The following is a 22,372-nucleotide window of genomic DNA, read 5'->3' on the forward strand; positions in this document are numbered from 1 at the left end:
ACTTAGATGTATGTTTGTAACTTTGTATAACATTATATTATTCTCTACTCCCATCTACTCATATAGAAATCACAAAGTAAAAAAGTAATGGTTTATCCATAAAACATGGATATTTTGCAGCCACTTAAAGTGTTTATGTATATATACGAAAGTTAGTGATGTGAGTGATTCTAGTTTATTAGCTTTATCGTGAAATTCTTTTCACAGTATGAAAGTCATACTTGTTTTAATTGGGAGTGGGAAGGTGAGGAGGGCATAGGTTTTCCTGTTTGAGGTTCCAGAATTCAAAATATGTGGATTGACTGATAAAGAACATTTATGAAGCTTTGGCTAACATCAAAAAAATTTGTTTGGAGATTTTTTTCTTTATTTGAAAGACAGAGAGAGGGAGAGACAGGGAAAAAGAGAGATCTTCCATCTGTTGGTTCACTCCCCAAATGGCCACAACAGCCAGGGCTAGGTCAGGCCAAAGCCAGCAGCCAGGAATCCCATCTGGATTTCCCACATGGGAAACAGGGACACAAGTCCTCGAGCCATCATCTGCTGCTTCTCAGGAGCATTAGCAAGGAGCTGGCTCAGAAGTGGAGTAGCCAGGACTCCAGCTGGCACTCCGACATGGCATACAGGCATCCCAATGCCGACTAAACTCATTAAGCCACAATGCCTGCCTGGTAACATCAAATTTAATGGTGAAATATTTAATGTTTTCACTTAAGATCAGTAACAAGTAAAGGACAGCCGCTCTAACCACTGCTCTGTGATACTGATCTAGAGGTCCTAGCCAATATAATAAGGCAAGCAGAAGAAGTAAAAAGTAGAAGGATTAGAGAAAGAAAAAAGTAAAAACCATTTCTATTTACAGATAATATGATTATTTACTTAGAAAATCCAAAGGAATCTACAAACAACTGAAAGAATTCTACAAAATGAAGTAGCAGTCACAGGAAGAAATCAATATTCAAAAATCAGTTGAAGAAAAAGGTGAATGATTACAGTAGAAAAACACACAGTGGGAAACACCTTACTGCATCAGAAAATACGGGAGTGCAAAATGAGTACAAGAGCTAATTTGAAGAGACTCCTACAGTCCACTCTGAGATAATTTTAGCATTGAAATATAGGATAGTAATAGATTTTTTAAAAAATATTTATTTGTTTATTTGAAAGTTAGAGACATCCTCCGTCTGACAGTTCACTTTCCACATGGCTAGAATGGCCAGGGATGGGCCAAGCCAAAACTAGGAGCCAGGAGCTTCAAATGGGTTTCCCGTGTAGGTAGCAGGGGCCCGGACACTTGGATCATTTTCCACTGCTTTTTTCCAGGACATTACCGGGAAGTTGGATCGTAAGTGGAACAACCAGGACAGGAACTGGCATCCAAATGATATGCTGGCATTGTAGGTGGTGGCTTCACCTGCTGTGCCACAGTGCTGACCTCAGGATAGTAACAGATTTTTAACTCATCAAAATAAAAAATTTGAGTTATAGTAATAATAATATATGGAGGAAAAGGGAAAGTTTTTCCTTAAAGTAGCATGTCAGCTAAAATACAGTCAGTCTTCTGTATCCATGGGTTCTGTATCTGTGAGTTCTGTATCTGTGGATTCAGCTAACTGCAGATTGAAAATAGTCAGAAAAATAACTGTGCCTACACAAGAGTGTGTACAAACTTACTTGGCATCATTTCCTAAACAGTAGTGTGACAACCATTTATATAGTGATTACATTGTAGTGATCTTGAGATGATTTAAAGTATGTGAAAGGATGTACATGGACTTGAGCATCTCTGGGAGGTCCTAGAATCAATTCTCCATGGATACTGAGAGATGACCATATAGGGAAAGAATGATGGAGTTAGAAAATGTAGTGAATGGAGGCCAGCATTTTGATGTAACGGGTTGAGCTGTCCCTGTAATGCCAGCATCCCGTATGGGTGCCGGTTTGAATCCTTGCTGCTCCACCTCCAATCCAGCCCCCTGCAAATGAGTCTGGGAAAGCAGCGGAAGATGATCCCAGTGCTGGGGCCCCTGAACCCATGTGGGAGACCTGGGTGAAGCTTCTGGCTTAGGCCTGGCCCAGCCCCAGCTGTTGCGGCTATTTGGGTATGAACAAGCAGATGGAAGGTCTTTCTTTCCTCTCTCTTTCTGTAACTTTACCTTTCAAATAAATAAATCTTTAAAAAAAAGAAAAAGTAGTGAATGCTAAAACTGGTGGATGAAACAAAGTATTTAATGAGAAACATGGTCTCAAAGTATTCCTACATATTACTATAACAATGGGGAAAATAGTAACTACAGTGAAGAAACCTAATAAACACACCATAGCCAAGGAACAAAGTGAATACCACCAATATTGGGAGAAACTAAATCATGTGTCTCCTGATAGTATGCACTCAAAAAGACACAACATTTCTTTTATGGTATTCTTTCCAAAAATGCACACACTGAACCTAATCATGAGGAACCATCAATTAAACCTAAACTGAAGGTCATTCTAAAAAATAACTGACCTGGCCGGCACCGCGGATCACTAGGCTAATCCTCCGCCTTGAAGCACCGGCACACCGGGTTCTAGTCCCGGTCGGGGCGCCGGATTCTGTCCCGGTTGCCCCTCTCCCAAGGCCAGCTCTCTGCTGTGGCCAGGGAATGCAGTGGAGGATGGCCCAGGTGCTTGGGCCCTGCACCCCATGGGAGACCAGGAGAAGCACCTGGCTCTTGCCATTGGATCAGCGCGGTGCGCCGGCCGCGGCAGCCATTGGAGGGTGAACCAACGGCAAAAGGAAGACCTTTCTCTCTGTCTCTCTCTCACTGTCCACTCTGCCTGTAAAAAAAAAAATAATAATAATAAATAAAAAAATTCTAAAAATAAATAAATAAACTGACCTAATACTCTTCAAAAAGTGCGAAGGTCAAGAAAAATGAAGGGTAAGATTTAAAAGAGACTAAAAGGAAATGTCAGATGTAAAATGTGATCCTGGAGATGGGCATGCATCCTACATTGGAGTGCCAGTTTCAATCGTAGCTACGCCATTTGTGATCCAGCTCCCGCTAATGTGACTTTTGGGGAACAGCAGATGATGGCTCAAGTATTTGAGTCCCTGCCATCCATGTGGGAGAGCTGGATGGAATTTCTGGCTCCTGGCTTCAGCCAGGCCTAGCCCTGGCTGTTATCATTTGAGGAATGAAACCAGCCACACATGGAAGATCTCTCCCTGTCTCTATCCTTCTCTGTCATTCTGTCTTTCAAATAAAGAAATCCTTACATAAAAACATGACACTGGATTGCATATTGGATGAAGAAAAAAATCATTATAAGGAACACTAGTGGAGTGATTTTAAAAATGTGAATGAAGAGTATTAATTTTAAATGTCCTGATGTTGATAATTATTCTGTGGTTATTTCAGAGAATGTCCTTGTTCTTAAGAAATACACAATATGAAATGTTTAGGGGTAAAGAGCCCTGTGTCTCCTAGTTATCAAGTGACTTTTTATTATTTTATTTTATTTTATTTTTTTATTTGTAAGACAGAGTTACAGAGAGGCAGAGGCAGAGAGAGAGAGAGAGAGGTCTTCCATCCACTGGTTCACTCCCCAAATGGCTGCAATGGCCAGAGCTGTGCCAACCTGAAGCCAGGAGCCAGGAGCTTCCTCCGGGTCTCCTACTAGGTGCAGGGGCCCAAGGACTTGGGCCATCTTCTATTGCTTTCCCAGGCCACAGCAAAGAGCTGGATTGGAAGCAGAGCAGCTAGGACTTGAACCAGTGCCCATGTAGGATGCCGGCACTGCAGGCAGTGACTTTACCCGCTATGCCACAGTGCCGGCCCCAATCAAATGACTTTTAAAATGTGTACATAGGGGCCGGCGCTGCGGCTCAATAGGCTAATCCTCCGCCTGCGGCACCAGCACATCGGGTTCTAGTCCCGATCGGGGTGCCGGATTCTGTCCCAGTTGCTCCTTTTCTTTTTTTTTTTTTTCTTTTTTTTTATTTTTGACAGGCAGAGTGGACAGTGAGAGAGAGAGACAGAGAGAAAGGTCTTCTTTTGCCGTTGGTTCACCCTCCAATGGCCACCGCTGCAGCCGGCGCACCGCGCTGATCCGATGGCAGGAGCCAGGATCCAGGTGCTTTTCCTGGTCTCCCATGGGGTGCAGGGCCCAAGCACCTGGGCCATCCTCCACTGCACTCCCTGGCCATAGCAGAGAGCTGGCCTGGAAGAGGGGCAACCGGAACAGAATCCGGCGCCCTGACCGGGACTAGAACCCGGTGTGCCGGCGCCGCAAGGTGGAGGATTAGCCTATTGAGCCACGGCGCCAGCCCCCAGTTGCTCCTTTTCCAGTCCAGCTCTCTGCTGTAGCCCAGGAGGGCAGTGGAGGATGGCCCAAGTCCTTGGGCCCTGCACCCGCATGGGAGACCAGGAGAAGCACCTGGCTCCTGGCTTTGGATCAGCGTGGTGTGCCGGCTGCAGCAGCCACTGAGGGGTGAACCAATGGAAAAGGAAGACCTTTCCCTCTCTCTCTCTCACTGTCCACTCTGCCTGTCAAAAAAAAAAAAAAAAAAAGAAAAGAAAGAAAGAAAGAAAAGAAAAGAAAAGAAAAGAAAGAAAAAAGAAAAAGTAAAAACAAACAAGCAAATGTCTACATAGGTATATGTCTGTATATACAGAAAGAATCTAAAGCAAATTTCCAAAAAATTTAATTTGGTGAAATTAGATATACAGGAGTTTTTTGGAAGTTTTTCTGTTAAGTTTGAAATTATGTCAAGAAAAAAATAACAAAAGTTACAAAAAACTACATATATGTAGATATGGAACAGGCCCTCTGGAACTTTATTTTCTTGATTTCTTTCATGGTCTGCTATTTTGAAAAAATATGCCCAGTTTCTACTGATAATACCAATTCATCCTATGAGTACATTCTATTTTAATTTTCAGAGTTCCTTCCCAGACCTACGTGATCATCACAGTAGCTGCTGCTTCTGCCCTATGCTAAAAACATACAGTTTTTTGAAAAGATTTATTTTACTTATTTGAAAGGCAGAGTTACAGAGAGAGCATAGAGACACACACAGAGAAAGATCTTCCATCCATTGGTTCACTCTGCAGATGGCCACAACTACTGGGACTGGACCAGGCCAAAGCCAGGAGCCTGGAATTTCATTCAGGTCTCCTATATTGGTGGCAAGGAACCAAGCACTTGGGCTATCTTCTGTTGCCTTCCCAGGAGCATTAACAGGGAGCCAGATTGGAAATGGAACGGCTGGGACTCAAACCTAGCACTCATATGGGATGCCAGTGTCACAGGCAGCAGCTTAATCCAATGTGCCAAAACAGTGGCCCCTTTAAGGGTGTATTTAGCTCATGGTTTATTATTTTACCTACATGAGATCCACATCAAGACCATCACTAGTACTTGGCCCAGTCTCTTAAATGGTTGCTTCCTCGTTTATCTGTTAAAAATTGACAAATGCCAACTGTGGACAAACAGGGATTTGTGAAGCCTAAGAACTGTTCAGGTGCTTGGTGGCCACAGCATGAGATATTGGAATATGGACCTCACTGTGTAAAATGACATAGTGTCCTTTGGTTTCTCTGCTGCTCAGGGAAGATGTCAATAAAATACTATTTTTAAATTGAATTCTGCTGAATTTGATGAGCTCACTATTTGTGGAAAGTTTTAAAATTGTTTTCCTAATTTATCTTTTAGATTTTTATGGATTGAATAGATCCCCTGGGAAGCCAATTTTTTTTTTTTTTTTTTTTTTTTAATGTACCTACCTTACCCTTTTCTACTTTGACCATAGTGGTACTATGCTAGCCAGGCACTTCTTGAGCTCTAGGATACTCTGGTTTCTATTTCTAGTCTAATCTGACTTCCAGTTGTTCCAAAGTTTTATTTCTGAAAGAGCCTTAATGGTGTGTGTAACAGGAATGGCAGACTTTAAAATCCTAAAATTTATATATTTATACATTTATAATACATTTTAATGATTATACAAACTTCATAAAACATGTTACTTTAAGCATCATGGTTTCAGAGTCAAAACTTTGAGACATGCATGTCAGTAAGATCGCTCTTCAAGTATTATACATTTTTCACTTCAGGTTTTGAATTCAGTAATGGAGAACGAACTAGTCCACCTTTATACTCTTACTCCATCCTCCCTTCTGGAACTGGTCTTGATAAAACCCCATTGCTTGGGATCAGTGTTGTAGTGTAGCAGGTAAAGCCACCACCTGTGATACCTACTCCGGCATCCTGTATGCATGCCAGTTCAAGTCCCAGCTGCTCCACTTTCCATCCAGCACCCTGCTAATGTGCTGGGAAAACAGTGGGAAATGGCCCAAGTGCATAGGCCCCTGCATCCACATTGGAGGCCAGAAAGAAGCTCCTGGCTTCAGTCTGACCCAGCCTTGGCCACTGAGGCCATTTAGGGAGTGAACCAGCAGATGGAGGATCTCTCTCTAACTCTACCTTTCAAATAAATAAATAAATCTTTAAAAAATATTTATTTATTTATTTATTTGAAAGGTTGAGTTACAAGAGCAGAGGCAGAGATGTCTTCCATCCACTGGTTTACTCCCCAGATGGTCACAATGGCTGGAGCTGGGGCGATCCAAAGCCAGGAACCAGGAGTTTCTTCGGCATCTCCCACATGGGTGCAGAGGCCCAAAGTCTTGGGCCTTCCTCCCCTGTTTTCCCAGGCACATTAGCAGGGAGCTGGATCAGAAGTGGAGCAGTCAGGACTCAAACTGGCACCCATATGGGATGCTGGCACTGCAGGTGGCGGCTCCTACCCACTATACCATAGCACTAGCCCCTAAATAAATCTTGAAAAAACAAAAACAAAAAGTGATATATAAAATTAACAGATTCAGCCTCTACACTCAGATTACAAGGGAAAAATGGCAGCAACACAGAGACTAAGTTCTATGGCACTGGCCATAGAGAACAAGCAATAAAATAAGCATGATGGAGAAAATAAAGAAAAAGCAGTAATTGAACTCAAAAACAACTGACAAGAACAGATGTAACCATTTTGCTTCCTTTAATGCTTCTGTTTCTGTCTTCCTTTGCTGCACAAAGTATCTCCTCCCAAAAGGGCTTTATGGATATTAAAAGGCTAGGGGTGAATAGATTCTTTTGGTTTCCCAACACTGGCCTTGGTTTCTCTTTTTTAGAGAGGTTGAAGACTTTTATTTCTTCTTCCATCCTCAGGAATGGCAGATTGGGTGGCATTTAATGGTTGTTAGGGATAAAGTGGGTCTTTACATGGTAAGGAGTTACTCTTTGTCCTATTCCTTCTGCAAGGCTGTTCCTTGTGGGTCTCTTAAAATAAGACTCACTCTCCATGCCCAGTTATCATGAGTTGCAATAGATTGTGGATACTGATACCAAGGAAGGATTTTCTTTCTACTTATTTTTTAACCATAGTTTCATTTGTCTCTCTGCCTGGCACAAATATTCAGACACTTCTAGTAACCTCATACAAGGAACCAAGAAAAGCAGATAAAGATTCATCAAAAAGTTATTCATAATTTGCATATAGGCATAGAAACACCTGAAGACACCAGGTACTTTATAGATGTAATTTTTATTAACATGGTATCCCTGAGAGGCAGATTAGGTGTAAACATTATCCTGCTATACAGAAAGGGAAATGGAGGCAGGATGACTTATAGGACATCTGGAACCACAATTCATATCTGTTGAAAGCCCAACCGATGCTTTTTCCACACAACTATACATTAATATACTAAAGACAATAATCTCTTTTAACATTACAGCATGCTTCCTAAACCATGCAGATCCTGAGTTATTGCTTTAAACTGGTGTTTGCTGAACCTTCCTGTCTGTTTAGGCAGCAAAACTGAGATACTATCTTCCCTTAATTCTTAATAAATGTTGGGAGATTCTTTTTCCTCAGCATCAGAACCCTAAGTAATCTCTCATCTAACACAGTAAGCTATGAATTACAGAATATCCTATCTCCCTACTGCTGTCCCAGATCTCACTCTAACCACAGAACTTTAATTAACTATGAATGTGAAACAGCTGCTTATCTTAGGCCATGGCCATCTGGCTGTGTTCCTCTTTCTTCTGACCTCCCCACCTGGCCTTTGTTGCCTGTAGAAGCTAGTCCCCCAAAACTGCTCTTTCTTCCCTGATGTCAGCCACTCTTTTCTTAGCAGTAAGTGTAGCATCGCACCTGTGATGATGAGTGTACCACCTTGTGGGCTGCCTCTGGCACTTCATATTTTGGCTAAGGTGATTCTTTTTCTTCCACTGCACAACCCATGTTATACTCTTCCCAAGCTTTGAACTGCTCTAAACTTTAGCTAACCTTCCTTACAGTCTCTGTTCTGCCAATCACTCCCCCATCTTTCCTATTCCTCACCCATCCAGCACTCAGTTTTGCAACTAGTTTTAGAAAGTTCATCCTACCCTAATTTACCCAGTAACCTTCCCTGCTCTGGACACTTTCTGCTTCATTAAGGCTTCCTGAATAAAAGAGAATACCTTTTAAAATTTTATTGTAGCAAATTCTAATGCATTAGCCATTAACATTTTTGCATAGAGGTACTACTTAGCTTTCTAGATTTCTCTGAAACTATTGCCAGCTACACACGTGCTTATTGTGTCATTTGTTTTAGACTGTGTCTAACATGTTTTACAGTGCTTGTCATATTACTGTGAACATATGGCCAACTCAGTTCTATCTGATTATAAAGATTAGTAATTACACCTGTGTTTGAAGAGCTGCTTTTAACTGTACACAGTTGAGTGTGTTTATGTAGACTGGCAGCTCCACTGACCAAAGATGATCCATCTTCCCTGCCGTTAAACAGCTGTTGGCACAGAATGGCCTGTTTTCCCAATACATGGGAATGTGGCAGTGGCTTGTTCTTTGCAAGTTAGTATTTAGTGCTGATGGGGTGCTAACACTATACTAGGTGTTTGGAGTGTGTGGATATACAGGATTCCCTATTAGCAGCTTTAACTGCCTTCCCCAACACAACTAGCTAGCTTGCTCGCTCTTTGGGCCTCTGGACCACAAAGTGCAGATTAAATTCAGTTGATAGGACTGAAAGAAAATCAAACTAGATGCTGTGAATGTAGTAGTAGTCTATTCCAACCCTGCTAGGATTTGGAAAAAACTAAGAAATTCAGGGTTCACATTTTAATATTTATATAAAATTTATATTGTTTCCCCATAGAGAACACCTGATTCTTGACAAGATGATTCTTACAGCAGAACCAAGAGGGACATTAAACTCTTCTATGAGGTAAATGAAGACTATGCCTGACAGATGTGTCATTCTGAGCCCTGGCTTAAGTGAATAGGAAGATTTCATTCTTTTTAGCATTTCCATTACTGTGTAAAGAAGACCTAGACCCACCTAATGAAGAATGTCTCACAACTTTTCCCTGAAATGCAGATGTGATGGGTTTTTAAATTTGAACTGCAGTTGAATGACAGGATGAGTAAAGATGTATATATCAAATTCATAGGCTCTGCTACCATGTTCTCTATTAAAGGAACAACATAGGCACTGAGAGGCAAAAGTTGTTACCTGTCTGTTCAAAGGTAGGCAAGGAGAGGGACTGAAATATTCCTTTGGTTATTAAAATGACTGCCTTGGGAATTTGACACTTGAACCAGGAGAAATATAAGGAACAAACAGTGGCATAAATCCTGGAGAGTACTAAGCCAGCTGGGCACATAAATAGATGGATCTCACTCCTGGAAGACTTTCCAAACAATACACTTATTGAGGCTCTTTCTTTTATATATATCGACATCCTCAGGGGCTTACTTAGGCGCTGACTGTGTCGGAAGCTTTTCTCGTGTATGGATTTCTCGGTGCTTGTTAAGGGCAGAGCTTTTACTAAAACACTTGCCGCAATCATGACACCCATAAGGTTTCTCTCCCGTGTGGGTTCTGTGATGCGCACGTAAGTCAGAACTCTTACTGAAACTCTTTCCACAGTCGGAACACACATGTGGTCTCTCTCCTGTGTGTATTCTTCGATGTGCACTAAAATGAGAACTGTTATTAAAGCTTTTTCCACACTCTTCACATTGATAGGGCTTTTCTCCTGTGTGAGTTCTCTGATGAATTATAAGGCTTGAGCTCTGATTGAAGCGTTTTCCACACTCACCACACTGATAAGGTTTCTCTCCTGTGTGGATTCTCCTGTGGGTGATGAAATTTGAACTGTCTCGGAAACTTTTACCACAGTCAAGACACTTATACGGTTTCTCTCCAGTGTGGATTCGCCGATGTCTAATGAGGCGTGCACTTCTACTGAAGCTTTTCCCACAGTCAGCACATTTATATGGATTTTCTACCTGGTGAGATATCTGATGCATGAAAGAGGAGTTTGGGCTGAAGCCTTTGCCGTACCTGAGATACCTGGGGGGTTTCTCCCCCACGCAAGGCCTCTGATGACTGAGGACTTTCCCTAAACTCTTCTCTGGGAGTTTCAGTTTTCCTCTTTTCTCCCCTGGGGTTTTTTCCCACTCTCTTCCTGATCTACATTCATTCTCACTACCTTTACCTTGATTAAGATGATGGGCAAGTTTCCTTTCAGACCTTGCAAGTAATGTCCTGTGCAGTTGCACTTCCTCAGATATATCCCGTTGTGGATTCTCTTCATTCTCAAATCCAGCCTCGAAACCTGATATAAGAAAAGAATTTTTAATGTTAGCCATTTCTTCAGTGTATGTGCCAGGGTACAGCAAACCTGGGAGGAACAAATGATACATTAAGTGAGTAAAGATGAAAATTAGGGTGTTCCTGATTCCAAATAAGTATTATTATTAAAATTCCCAGTATTTTACTTCTCTATTTGGTCACCTATCACGTACTTCTCATCTACCTACAGGTTAATTAATACATTTTTTTTTTTAAACTCTTCTTGAATACTTAGGATCTTCAGAAAATCCTCTCTGGAGAACTCACTGCATCTTGGGGAGACTATCACTATGAATATATAGAAAAGATACTTTTTTATTAAAGATTTATTTTATCTATTTGAAAAAGTTACAGAGATAGGCAGAGACAGAGAGAGAGGTCTTCCATCTGCTGGTTCACTCCCCAGATGGCCGCAACGGCCAGAGCTGTGCCGATCCGAAGCCAGGAACCAGGAGCTTCCTCTGGGTCTCCCACGTGGCTGCAGGGGCCCAAGGACTTTGGCCATCCTTCACTGCTTTCCCAGGCCATAGCAGAGAGCTGGATTGGAAGAGGAGCAGCCGGGACTAGAACCGGCACCCATATGGGATGCCAGCGCTTCAGGTCAGGGCTTTAACACACTGCACTACAGGGCTGGCCCCAGGAAAGATACTTTCTTACAATGTTACTTTTGCTATATTTCAGGCCTACTATGGTGTTCTTGTTTGGTTAAACTAAAGGGACTAGAGGAAATTCCCAGAACATTCAGGGAAACATCTGTATCTAGACAGAGCTTCATGATTCCCCTTCTCCTTGTATTCCTATATAAATTGGAAATAAAAACAGGGTAGAGGGGCTGGCGCCATGGCTCACTGGGTTAATCCTCTGCCTGCAGCACCGGCATCCCATATGGGTGCCGGTTCTAGTCCCGGCTGCTCCTCTTCCAGTCCAGCTCTCTGCTGTGGCCCGGGAGGGCAGTGGAGGATGTCCCAAGTGCGTGGGCCGTGCACCTGCATGGGAGACCCAGAAGAAGCACCTGGCTCCTGGCTTCAGATCGGCGCAGTTCTGGCCATAGCGGTCATTTGGGGGGTGAACCAACGGAAGGAAGACTTTCTCTCTGTCTCTCTCTCACTGTCTATAACTCTACCTGTCAAATTAAAAAAAAAATTTAAAGAAAAAACAGGGTAGAAAAATATTTACTGTAATCTTTCCTAGGAAGTGTCTCTAAAACATTCTCTTTGCTCATGGAAAAATAATCACTAAATGCTCCAAAAGCATCTATTCTAAGTGTTCTGCTAAAGCAAGTTTTTAAATATTCTAAGAACCAATTCCAGGCTTCTTGGAGCACAGGTTGTGAGAATTAGCACTTTCAGATGTTTCAGGTAAACTCTGGATCCAAATTCCATGGACTAAATCTAACAGCAAAACAATGTTTAGTATAAGCCCATGAATGTACCCTGTAAAACATTATTCCCACCCAGAAGCTTGTCTGATGAGGTTCTTCATGAAATAGACATTCACCAGGTTAAATGAAATCTTGGAACCTTAAATACAGAAATATGTATTGTGAGGGAATATTTAGCATTTCCAAAGCCATTTTTTTTAGTAGAACATATTTGTATCTCATAGAATTATTGCTCCATGGAACATCAGCCTAAAGAATGCTTTTCTAAAGGACGTATAGAAATGGAAAATAGTATTAATTAAATACCTACTTGTGGCCACTCTGTAAAAGGTACTTTGCAGAAGTACCTCATTTGCATCAATTCTATGCTGGAGGTCTTAATATATAAGCAAACTTGGGAACTAAGTAACTTGCTGTAAGTCACTCAGCTGTTAAACAGTAGAGTCTAGATTCACATAAATAAACATGAGTGACTCCAAAATCAGAATTCTTTTTGCCACAGGGAGAGAAGCCATATTAAAGTACTGCTTTCTCGCCGCAGTTCAATAGGCTAATCCTCCGCCTGCGGAGTACTGCTTTCTTAATTCTGACAGCAGCTAAGATTCAAAGGATTAGTTAGTTCCCTTAGAAACCTCTCACTTTGGCATGAAGCATGTATTAAGAAAAGTGTTGGCTGGCGCTGCGGCTCAATAGGCTAATCCTCTGCCTGCGGCGCCGGCACTCGGGGTTCTAATCCCGGTCGGGGCACCAGATTCTGTCCCGGTTGCCCCTCTTCCAGTCCAGCTCTCTGCTGTGGCCCAGGAAGGCAGTGGAGGATGGCCCAAGTGCTTGGGCCCTGCACCCTCATGGGAGACCAAGAAAAGCACCTGGCTCCTGGCTTCCAATCAGCGTGGTATGCCCGCTGCAGCGGCCATTGCGGGGGTGAACCAACAGAAAAAGGAAGACCTTTCTCTCTGTCTCTCTCTCTCATTGTCCACTCTGCCTGTCAAAAAAAAAAAAATGTTACTAGGTTTTCATATATGTAAATAAATAAGATATAGAGCTGGTGTAAAAGCTGAAACTAGAAGAAAAACATGAGAATGAACTTATAGAATCAAGTTCATATCATATAGGTAAATGACATGCTACTTGGGAAATACTAGCTTTTGGATTCTGCTAGCTAGACTGGCTGGAAATCTGCAGCTTAAACAGATGACAACAAATTTACAAAGTTTGTAATTATCTGTGATGCCACAATGTGAGGAGGCAAGTCACAAGAAAAATTTATATCCTCTCACTAAGCTGCTTAATGGACAAGAAATATAGGAGATAAGGTAGAGCAAAAAAAAAAAAAAAAAAAAAAAAAAGTGAAAGCTGGTGTAGAGACCAGTTCTCAATATGATCTTTGTCCTGGATCCCATTGCCTCCCCTTTTCTATGTATACCGTAAAAAGTTAAAGAGTCTTACCACTGGGGCTTTGGAATAAGACTGGAGCACGGGTTCTGACAGCCTCTGGGGGAATCTCAATATCCTCCTCTTCCTCATCAGAATCTTCCTCTATCGCCTCTTCTGCCTCTTCAGTTTGCCTCTCAGCTTGAGCCTCACTGGTTCCCTGGATGGGGCAAGAAGCTGGCTCCTCTTCCTGCCCATTGCTGGGAGGGGCAGCAGCCCGAGCACTCACCAGAGCATCCATCTCTTCAAAGAAGGGACAAGTCTCTGGTGCCTGTCCATTCTTGACTTTCCGATAACTGGTCTGTAGGCTTTTAAACTTTGTCCGACACTGCTCTGGGGTCCTAAGGAAGCCATATTCCCATAACCTCTCAGCCACTGCTCCATACAACTGGCTGTTGCGGTGACAGTTCTGAAGGGCTTCATAAAACTGAGTCTCACTAAGAATTGCAAGGTAAGTCTTGGTCTCTTCATAGCCCCAGTGTACACCTGCCACCAGAAGAGAAATTCCAGCACCACTTAATCCAGAGCTTTCAGCCTCATTTCCTCACTCCTACCATCTGCATCATGAAAAATCACCTAAGCTTGGGCTCCTAGATAAAGTAAAAATACTTCATGTTTCCAAAATTGATAAACTTATTATAGAATATTTTGCTTCTCTGTACCCTTTAGCAAGTTAAGACTTTATCCATAAATTCTGTTTAGCCGTAAAAAATAAGAGGCCTTTCAACAGGTAATCATTGTGTGCACGAGGAAGAGTACAGCATGCATTTCCCCATCCTTCTACTAGTTTTTCCGGAATTCTGATCCTAATTGGAAAATCACTGGCCAGGAGAAGACCCACAGTTAATTGGTGTCAATCACAATTTGCCATCCCTAACCTCTCTAGACATTTTCTACCACTCCTATTTCCTAAGGCCTATTATGGCCCTTCTCCACTTGCCACAATCTCAACTAAGCAAGCCCAGCAATAGCAAGGACCTGAAGTATGCAAGATAAGGAGTTATAGTCATGCACCTTACAAGGGGGAAGGACTGGCAGAAACCAAGATGAGAAAGGAAACAAGAGCAAACAGGATTTCCTGGACTGAACACATGCTAGTACGGTGGGCAGATCCCCCACTCAGGCAGTGTTTATAGGAAAGCTAACACCAGGGTGAGCGTAGTCTGCACCCTGATGGTTCTCAAAGTGGAGGGAAGACGTTTGGAGTCCTTCTCCCACCTGAGAACAAGCTGGAGGTTACATTTCTTCTGTTATCCTCCACCTGCTGTGAGTAGAGAAAAGTAAAGAATCAGAAGACCACAAATGTAGTGAAAAAAGATGAACAGGTAAGAATAGAGCATTTAGCACGTGCCGTGTTCGTGACTGAACTGCATTTATTTATGTCAGTGATAAGGAAAAAACAGAAGAGAAAGGAAAAAAGAGGACAGGAGGGGTACAACAGAACTAAAGTAACGTGACACACATAATAAAACATGAAGGAAAGGACCACTGTTCATGATGGGACTGCAGCTTAAGAGATGCAGCCCTGCTACCTTGCCCCACGTTACAGCTGAGGAAGTGGTCGGGTAACAGTCTGAGGTCCTCCACTGATGAGTGGTGGTTAGGATTAGAATCTAAGCCTCCTGAATCATACTTTGCTGCTCTTCCATGACAACAGATTTGTATAAATTACATCAACAGCAACAGGCAATACTTTAAAAATAATTTCACAGGCAAAAAAAAAATTTTTTTTTTTTTTGGTCAGGCAGAGTGGACAGAGAGAGAGAGACACGGAGAGAAGGTCTTCCTTTACCGTTGGTTCACCCTCCAATGGCTGCTGTGCCTGGTGCACTGCGCTGATCCAAGGCAGGAGCCAGGTGCTTCTCCTGGTCTCCCATGGGGTGCAGGGCCCAAGGACTTGGGCCATCCTCCACTGCCTTCCCGGGCCACAGCAGAGAGCTAGCCTGGAAGAGGGGCAACCGGGACAGAATCCGGCACCCCGACTGGGACTAGAACCCCGTGTGCTGGCGCCGCAGGTGGAGAATTAGCCTATTGAGCCGCGGTGCCGGCCTAACAGGCAAAAAAATTTCAACATAGAGTGTCAATGCAGGACATCTTGGTCCTGTGAAAATGCCAATGTATGGTGCCGATCTCAAAGGAGACATAAAAGGGCCGGCGCTGTGGTGCAACTGGTTAACGCCCTGGCCTGAAACGCCAGCATCCCATATGGGCGCTGGTTCTAGTCCCAGCTGCTCCTCTTCCAATCCAGCTCTCTGCTATGGCCTGGGAAAGCAGTAGGAGATGGCCCAAGTCCTTGGGCCCCTGCCCCACGTGGGAGACCCTGGCTCCTGACTTTGGATTGGCGCAGCTCCAGCCATTGTGGCCCTCTGGGGAGTGAACCATCAGACGGAAGACCTCTCTCTCTTTGTGCCTCCTCTCTCTGTGTAACTCTTTCAAATAAATAAATCTTTAAAAAAAAAAAAAAAGCAGACATAAAATGTTGCCCAACTTTGAACAGTCCTTTGCTGTGCTACTCTAAGTAAAAATAAACACAGAATAAACTGACACTGAGATTAGGGAGATTAAAAGATAAGACATGTAAAGCACTGAGCTTATATAAGGTGCTCAGTAAATACCTGTTCTTAAATATAGTGCCAGTTTTTGTTAGTGAGGTGGAAATCAGGAGAAAAAAATAAACGGAGGGAGTCCTATTCCTTTTCAGGGTCTCCTGAATATTCTGAGTATATTTATTTCAGATTTATTATCCAACAAGAGAATAAAATACAGAAATGCCTCTTTGTTCCCTATTTAAGTGGCAAAGCTGGCAGGTGACAATAAATCTGAGTCTACATCTAGTCCCACGCTCCCCAACTCTAATCCCAAAACTCCAAGAAAAGCTTCTTACCACTTGGGCTCCGGAACAGGACAGGTGTGGTTGTGTTGTTGGGGTCCTGAGGTGTGGCCTCTAAGTCTGCTTCATCACTACCAGACTCCTCTGCCATGGCTGCTTCTGCTCCCTCCTCTTGCTGCCAGCCCCCTTGCTGTGGCTCTTCAGTCTCAGCATCACTGCCCATTTGACCGGAAAGAGATACTGCCGCTTCTAGGCTATTACAGGGTAGGGCAATGACCTGGGCACTCATCAAGGCTTCCATCTCTTCAAAGAAGGGACAGGTCTCAGGTGGGTGGCCACTCTTGACTTTTCGATAGCTCTTCTGAAGACCCTTGAACTTCGTCCGACACTGTTCAAGGGTCCGAAGGAAGCCATACTCTCGGAGCCGCTCGGCCACGGCCCCATACACTTGGCTATTTCGATGACAGTTTCGGAGAGCCTCATAGAACTCGGTTTGGCTGAGAATTGCAAGTAGAGTTCTGGTCTCTTCATAGCCCCAGTGCACACCTGCTACCTTCTCATCCTCAAAACTCCAGCGGTCCTGCTCCACATAGCTTCTCTCTCTCTTGGATAGCAACAGATCAGCATGCACTCTTCTATCTCCTGCGTGGCTGTCTCTTGGGAGTTCTTTATCTTTGGAGCCCAGCGAAGCTAGGATCCATGGCTCTGCCTGCTCCAACCTGGAGGCCGTGTCAGATTTAGGAAATGGAAATCCTGCTTGCAGGGAAGCAAACAAAGGGTGTCACAGTTTGGACTGATCATAAAAAATATCTCTGAATTCAGTCCCACCTTTTTAATCCAAGGTATTCTAAAGTAAGTATCTAGGGAAATCTTTCAGAAAGTTCAGTAGTTTGAAGAAAGTGTGAAAAATATGGGAAACCTAAAAGATAGGAAATACCGTATTTTCCAAAGTAGGTTGCCAAGAGAGGAAAAGGTTTAGTTGTGTGTTCAGAGCAGATAATGTTACCCCAAGTTACTCCCTAGCCTTCCTGATGACTTGTTTGCAGGTCCTAGTACTGCAGGGAACAGTTACCTCTTTCACTAGGGGCTACAGAATTAAACAGTGATTTCAAGAAGGAAAGGGAGTGAGGGGAGACTGTCTTCAACTTGTCCGTTTCCTTCACACTTACTCACTGCACTCTAAAGATGTTGCCCTTAAATGCCTTTCCTCTTCATTCCTACTGCCACCATCCAAATCCAAGCTCCTCCTCTTCTCACAGCTGGAAAACTGCAGCAGTCCCCGTCCTAACTCCAGGCTTGCTCTTCCTCAGCCCGCGTACTGTCCTGCTGAGCCTCACCTTAGTTTCTAGCATGCACTGTCCATTCCCGTTGGACTTATGTACCACTCTGTGCCATTTCTTTAACTCTCTCCTTCTATGCAAATGCAAGGAGCTATGTTACCAGTGCCCCCAAGAGGCCTTTCTACAGCCTCCTTCATCTTCGACTTTGCCAAATCTCTATAATATTAACACCGTAATACACAATTAAGCAACAGATGATTGACACTTTCAGTACAGTTCAGTTCGGTACATACTTAAAATTTGCTGTTGTGTTCTCAATCTCAGTGAGTTCTTTGGGGATAGGCACCTTTTATTGCAGAGTCCCCTGCAAGGTGTTAAGACATAATAGGTGCCCAGAAACAATAATTCTGCAAGTGTGTGTGAGGTTGGGGGATTTCCTGTGGATGACTAAACAGAGACCATTACTAAATGGAGAAGGCTCTCTTCTTAGATGACAAACAGAATCTAAAATAACTACACAATGTTTAAATGAAATGAATCAAGTGGAATTCAATAGAAGAAAGAGAAGACAAATTAAGTTCTATAAAATCAAGACCAAGTAAAAAAGCAAGGCACTTGGCAAAGCTGAAAGTTCTGAGAGTTACTGGGTGAAAAAATTATGTAATTCTAAACTGGACTGTACTGAAACAAGATATAGGAATACTTTGAAGTAAAATTCATAGCCTCTAATATAACCTCACTAGGAATATGTAGGTAGGTATACGTGTGTATACGTGTGTGTGCATGTGTGTAGAGAGAGAGAGAGAGGTAGATAATAGATATAATTTAGTTCTCCACAATTAACCTACTCCACAATTAACCTATTTGGAAAACTTAAGGTTTTAAAGGAGAATAACAGAAATTAAGATCTAAAGAATGAAGCTTCTGGGAAGAAACTTTAAAAAAAGTTTAATTTGGAGAAGGAAAACAAAGACAGATGTGCCTTCAAGTATGGAAAGTAATTTTTACCTAGAAAATAGTGACATACTATCATCCTTGCCAAGAAATAAAATAGTTCCAAATTCTGATAAAAACTAGGGAGCCATTCTCTAGGAGAATTATCAAAAGAGGAAATGTAAGAGCACTCACTGCATCAGAGGCCTAACCTGCGTGTCTTCAGGAGGTCCCCAAGAACCACATATTCTACAATTTCCACTCATTCCTAAAATCCCTTTCCCACTCACTCTTCCCGACCCTACTTCCCGATTAGAATGGCACTGTCTTCCCATATGAAGCTACTCCTCACCGCTCCTTTGAAAACGTCTGAGCTTCTCCTTTGGATTCATCTGCTCCTGTGGTCCCAGGTCTGGGCTTCTCGCCCTCTCTTTCTTGGGTACACCCCTGGGCGGGGGTGCCACTGACTCCTGCCGACCACTTAATAACTCTCGTGATGATTTCAGGGGTGCCATCTTCTCCAAGCGCACATCCTGCCCCTTCACAGAGACTGTGACCTAGAAACAACCCCCATTGATTGTCACTGCAGAGTCATAAGGAGGGGCATTCCCGGAGGATATAACAGTATCCCAAAGAGATCATCCTTCTGGGACACAGCTGGGGTTGTAGGGGTGGGGAAAGTTATGGCAAACAAGAGCCTTCTTTCATAACCCTTAGCTTAGAGCAGTTGGAACTCCAGAGGAAAAGATCAAAATAGAAAACCCAACTACAGGCTGAAAAAAAATAAATTAAAAAAACCCACCTGCCTTTCACCATAAAATAGGAAACTAGGAAAAACTCGTAACAGGAGACGCAACGGTACACCCAGGTAGCACCTCCGACAAGTGCTCTCTGAAAAACTACTTGTTCCAGACCAGAAGTACAGGCATCACCGTGGGAGACTGTGCCCCTCTTTAAGCCTGTCTGTCCCTTCCCAATCACACACTTCTGCACACGCCACCCGCACCCCTCTTCTCACCGAACGTCCAGGTCCTCCAGGCTGTCTTTCTAAATCTTCCACCATTGTCACTGCCTCCTCTCCATTTTCTGGACACCGCTCCTGTAGCCAGTTCTGGATCTCCCCAGGCAAGACAGTCAGGAATTGCTCTAGCACCAGCAATTCTACGATCTGCTCCTTGGTGCGCACTTCCGGCCTTAGCCACCGGCAGCAAAGTTCCCAGAGCTGGCTGAAAGCCTCCCGGGGCCCAGCCACCTCCTGGTAGTGGAACCTCCTGAAGCGCTGCCGAAAGGTCTCCGAGTTAGTGCCATTCCCTCTCAGGGCGGGGTTGGCCATCATTCCAGCAGAAAGCAGCGGCCCTCCGCTCAGGGCGTGGGTTCCAGGGCTTACTCCTATCTTCCCATGTCCTTGGAGAATCACCTGCAGATAAGTCTCTGTCTGTGAGAGGAGTCTCTTTCTAGGGTAGAGAGAGAGAGGACACTATCAGAAGGAATATATTCATACGTCTAAAGCCTTGTTAGAGCTGGCCTGACTTCCTACATGCTCCAAGTAGCCGCGTGAGGCAGCGCCTTCAGGGCGATAAGCCAACACGGAGCATGAAGGAGAAAGACCTTTCAAAAGCTGTGTTTCTGGACAGCCCCAGGAAGCAGAAAACAGCACTGCCTTGCTCCTTTCCCACCTCCCCCAGATCTGCTCCCATTTCATTCTCCTGATCAGTGTTGCACAGTGAGTGCCAGCCATATGGGAAGCCAGGATCTAAAAGCAAGTCACACGGCTGAAGGCAACAACAAGCCTCTCTGTCCAGCGGGTAGCAGCTGATCTCCCCCAGTGCCTCCGCCCCGCCCCTCTCACTCCGCAACTACCAGTGCCCACCACCGACAAAAGCCGAGTCGGGAATATCGGGTCTTTGTTTTCCCTTCCCAGCAAGGGGTCGGGGGCTACTGACGGGAAACCGCGTGCATCGGGAGCAGCTGCTGTGGGTGGCTCCTGAAGCAGGCACCGGGTGGGCCTGGGGAGCGTCTCACTGAGTTGGTGAGGAGCGGGGGTCCGAGGGGCAGCAGGAATGGGTCTCCTGAGGACGAGCTCGGTGCTGACTAGGGGCTCCAAGTGCGGCGGACTCGCGGGCGCTGAACTCCGCTCAAGGATCAGCGGGTGTGCGGCTCCGGCCTCTTTGTCTTCGCTCCCTCCGGCCGGGTCACTCCCGGAGTCGTCCTGCAGTTCCTCCTGAGGCCTCTGATAGGGTCAAGGCGCCCTGAGAGCACCCTCCGGTCCACATCTAGGAGCGTCTGTCTCTGGGACTGTCTCTCTAGTCACTCGCATAACTGACCCCCGCTCAGCCTCTCCCACTCCGGGATCAGCCCCAGCCAGGACTCTCACACCACCCAGACCAGCTCCCAAACCGGAAGTCCGAGCGGGCAACTCGGGGGCGCCGAAGGCGCATGCGCCGGGAGCGCTGCGCAGACCGCAAGTCGGCAGCAGCGCGGCTGGAGCTGGCGCGAGCTAAGCGGAGGGCCGCGCGGAGCCCGGCGCACTTCCGGGACCCGGCGCGCGGTCACTTTCGCCGCCTAGCCTCCTCTCCTCCCGCAGCCGTGGTCCGGGCGGGTGCAGTCGGAACGAGCCGCCGGAGCTAAGGGCGTGCGTGCATGTGGAAGGAGGTCCTCGCCCCCGTGTTCTCCTGAGAGGACGCTGGAGGAGAGGGTCACGTCCCCAGAGACTCGAAGTCCGCCGTGGGCATGATCCACGAGCTGCTCTTGGCTCTGAGCGGGTACCCGGGCTCCATTTTCACCTGGAACAAGCGGAGTGGCCTGCAGGTACTGTGCGGCTGAGAGCGCGGGAACGAGGGAGCAGACTCGGCTGACCTGAGCCACTGAGGGACCCGGAGGGCGGGACCTGCGGGGGCTGGGGCCGCATAGAGGGCAGCCCCCCACGGCCTAAGGGTGAGGGAAATGCTAGCATGAGAAACCGAGGACAGACCCCCCCAACAGCCCTGCCTTGCCGCGGGGTGTGGGGACAGGGCGTAAGGTGGCGGTGTCTGAATGACAGGTACAGGGGGCCTGGTTATAAGTGAGGAAGGCACTTAATCCTGTTCACTTTCACTCCAGCATTCTGAGCTTTGCATTCTGGTTCAGAAACACAGCGCCCAGCAAACTTGACTGAATGGAAAAAGAGATTTCAAGAGCGTGTGGAGCGTTTCCCTCCTGACTCTTTTCCCAAAATATACCTGCACCAGGTGGAGAACTTGCTTGGGGGTCTTCGTGTTACCAGGAATGAGAGATGTATGAGGAGGAAGAGTCATGTGATATCCATAGATAGTTAGGGCGTAGGTGAGCTCCTTTAATCCACACGACCACTTGTACCCATTTTACAGATTAATTGGGGCACAGATCCGTAAATATTCCCCTGTGTCACATACCTAATAATTATCTTAGTTGTTTTTTTTTTTTTTTTTAGATTGATTTATTTGAGAGGTAGAGTTACAGACAGTGAGAGGGAGAGACTGAGAGAAAGTCACTCCCCAAATGGCTGCAACGGCCGGAGCTGCGCCAGTCCGAATCCAGGAGCCAGGAGCTTCTTCCAGGTCTCCCCCGCAGGTGCAGGAGCCCTAGCACTTGGGCCATCTTCCACTGCTTTTCTAGACCATAGCAGGAAGTTGGATCGGAAGTGGAGCAGCCGGGACTCGAACCGGCGGCCACATGGGATGCCGATACGGCCAGTGGAGGCTTAGCCCAGTATGCCACAGCGCCAGCTGTGTTGGTAACTTTAAGGAATTGTTTGCTGTTCCTGCTCCAGTAATGTTACCCATAATTTTTTTTAAAATTTTCTAAA

The 22,372-nt window shown here is 45.0% G+C and overlaps 3 protein-coding genes across 19 annotated transcripts in view; 2 read left to right on the forward strand and 1 right to left on the reverse strand.

The window, feature by feature from the left end:
• MAPDA (N6-Methyl-AMP deaminase) overlaps positions 1-9,504 on the forward strand; it is a 37,221-nt gene extending 27,717 nt beyond the window's left edge. For all 6 annotated transcript variants that reach the window (XR_011380885.1, XR_011380883.1, XR_011380884.1 and 3 more), the window contains one exon: positions 9,213-9,504. The gene's annotated coding sequence lies outside the window, so the exon portion shown is untranslated. The remainder of the gene's footprint in view (positions 1-9,212) is intronic.
• ZSCAN29 (zinc finger and SCAN domain containing 29) lies at positions 7,570-20,983 on the reverse strand. 4 transcript variants are annotated; one of them, XM_008268814.4, is made up of 6 exons: positions 20,493-20,983; positions 19,568-20,003; positions 18,902-19,106; positions 16,391-17,089; positions 13,522-13,992; positions 7,570-10,677 (listed from the first exon to the last, which is right to left on the reverse strand). In XM_008268814.4, the coding sequence occupies exons 2-6, from the start codon at positions 19,883-19,885 to the stop codon at positions 9,809-9,811; spliced, it is 2,562 nt and encodes an 853-aa protein (XP_008267036.1). In that variant the 5' UTR covers positions 19,886-20,003; positions 20,493-20,983; the 3' UTR covers positions 7,570-9,808.
• The window catches only part of TUBGCP4 (tubulin gamma complex component 4), a 48,001-nt gene continuing 46,597 nt past the window's right edge, over positions 20,969-22,372 (forward strand). For 4 of the 9 annotated variants that reach the window (XR_011380386.1, XR_011380388.1, XM_008268815.4 and 1 more), the window contains exon 1: positions 20,990-21,357. Coding sequence is in view for 4 of the 9 variants with exons in the window: in XM_008268815.4 (XP_008267037.1) it covers positions 21,280-21,357 (78 nt within the window). In the remaining 5 variants the exon portion in view is untranslated. 9 annotated transcript variants of the gene reach the window in all.

The sequence above is a fragment of the Oryctolagus cuniculus genome, chromosome 12 (assembly GCF_964237555.1).
Source record: "Oryctolagus cuniculus chromosome 12, mOryCun1.1, whole genome shotgun sequence".
NCBI lineage: Eukaryota > Metazoa > Chordata > Mammalia > Lagomorpha > Leporidae > Oryctolagus > Oryctolagus cuniculus.

Bases quoted from the DNA above. Each gene is read 5' to 3' on its own strand.
- ZSCAN29 (XM_008268814.4), bottom strand. From the start codon at position 19,885: ATGATGGCCAACCCCGCCCTGAGAGGGAATGGCACTAACTCGGAGACC. The intron at 17,090-18,901 runs GTGAGGAGTAGC...CCCTGCAAGCAG, and splicing joins CAGACGTTTTCAAAGGAGCG to GATTTCCATTTCCTAAATCT. The intron at 10,678-13,521 runs GTAAGACTCTTT...TTCTTATATCAG, and splicing joins CTTATTCCAAAGCCCCAGTG to GTTTCGAGGCTGGATTTGAG.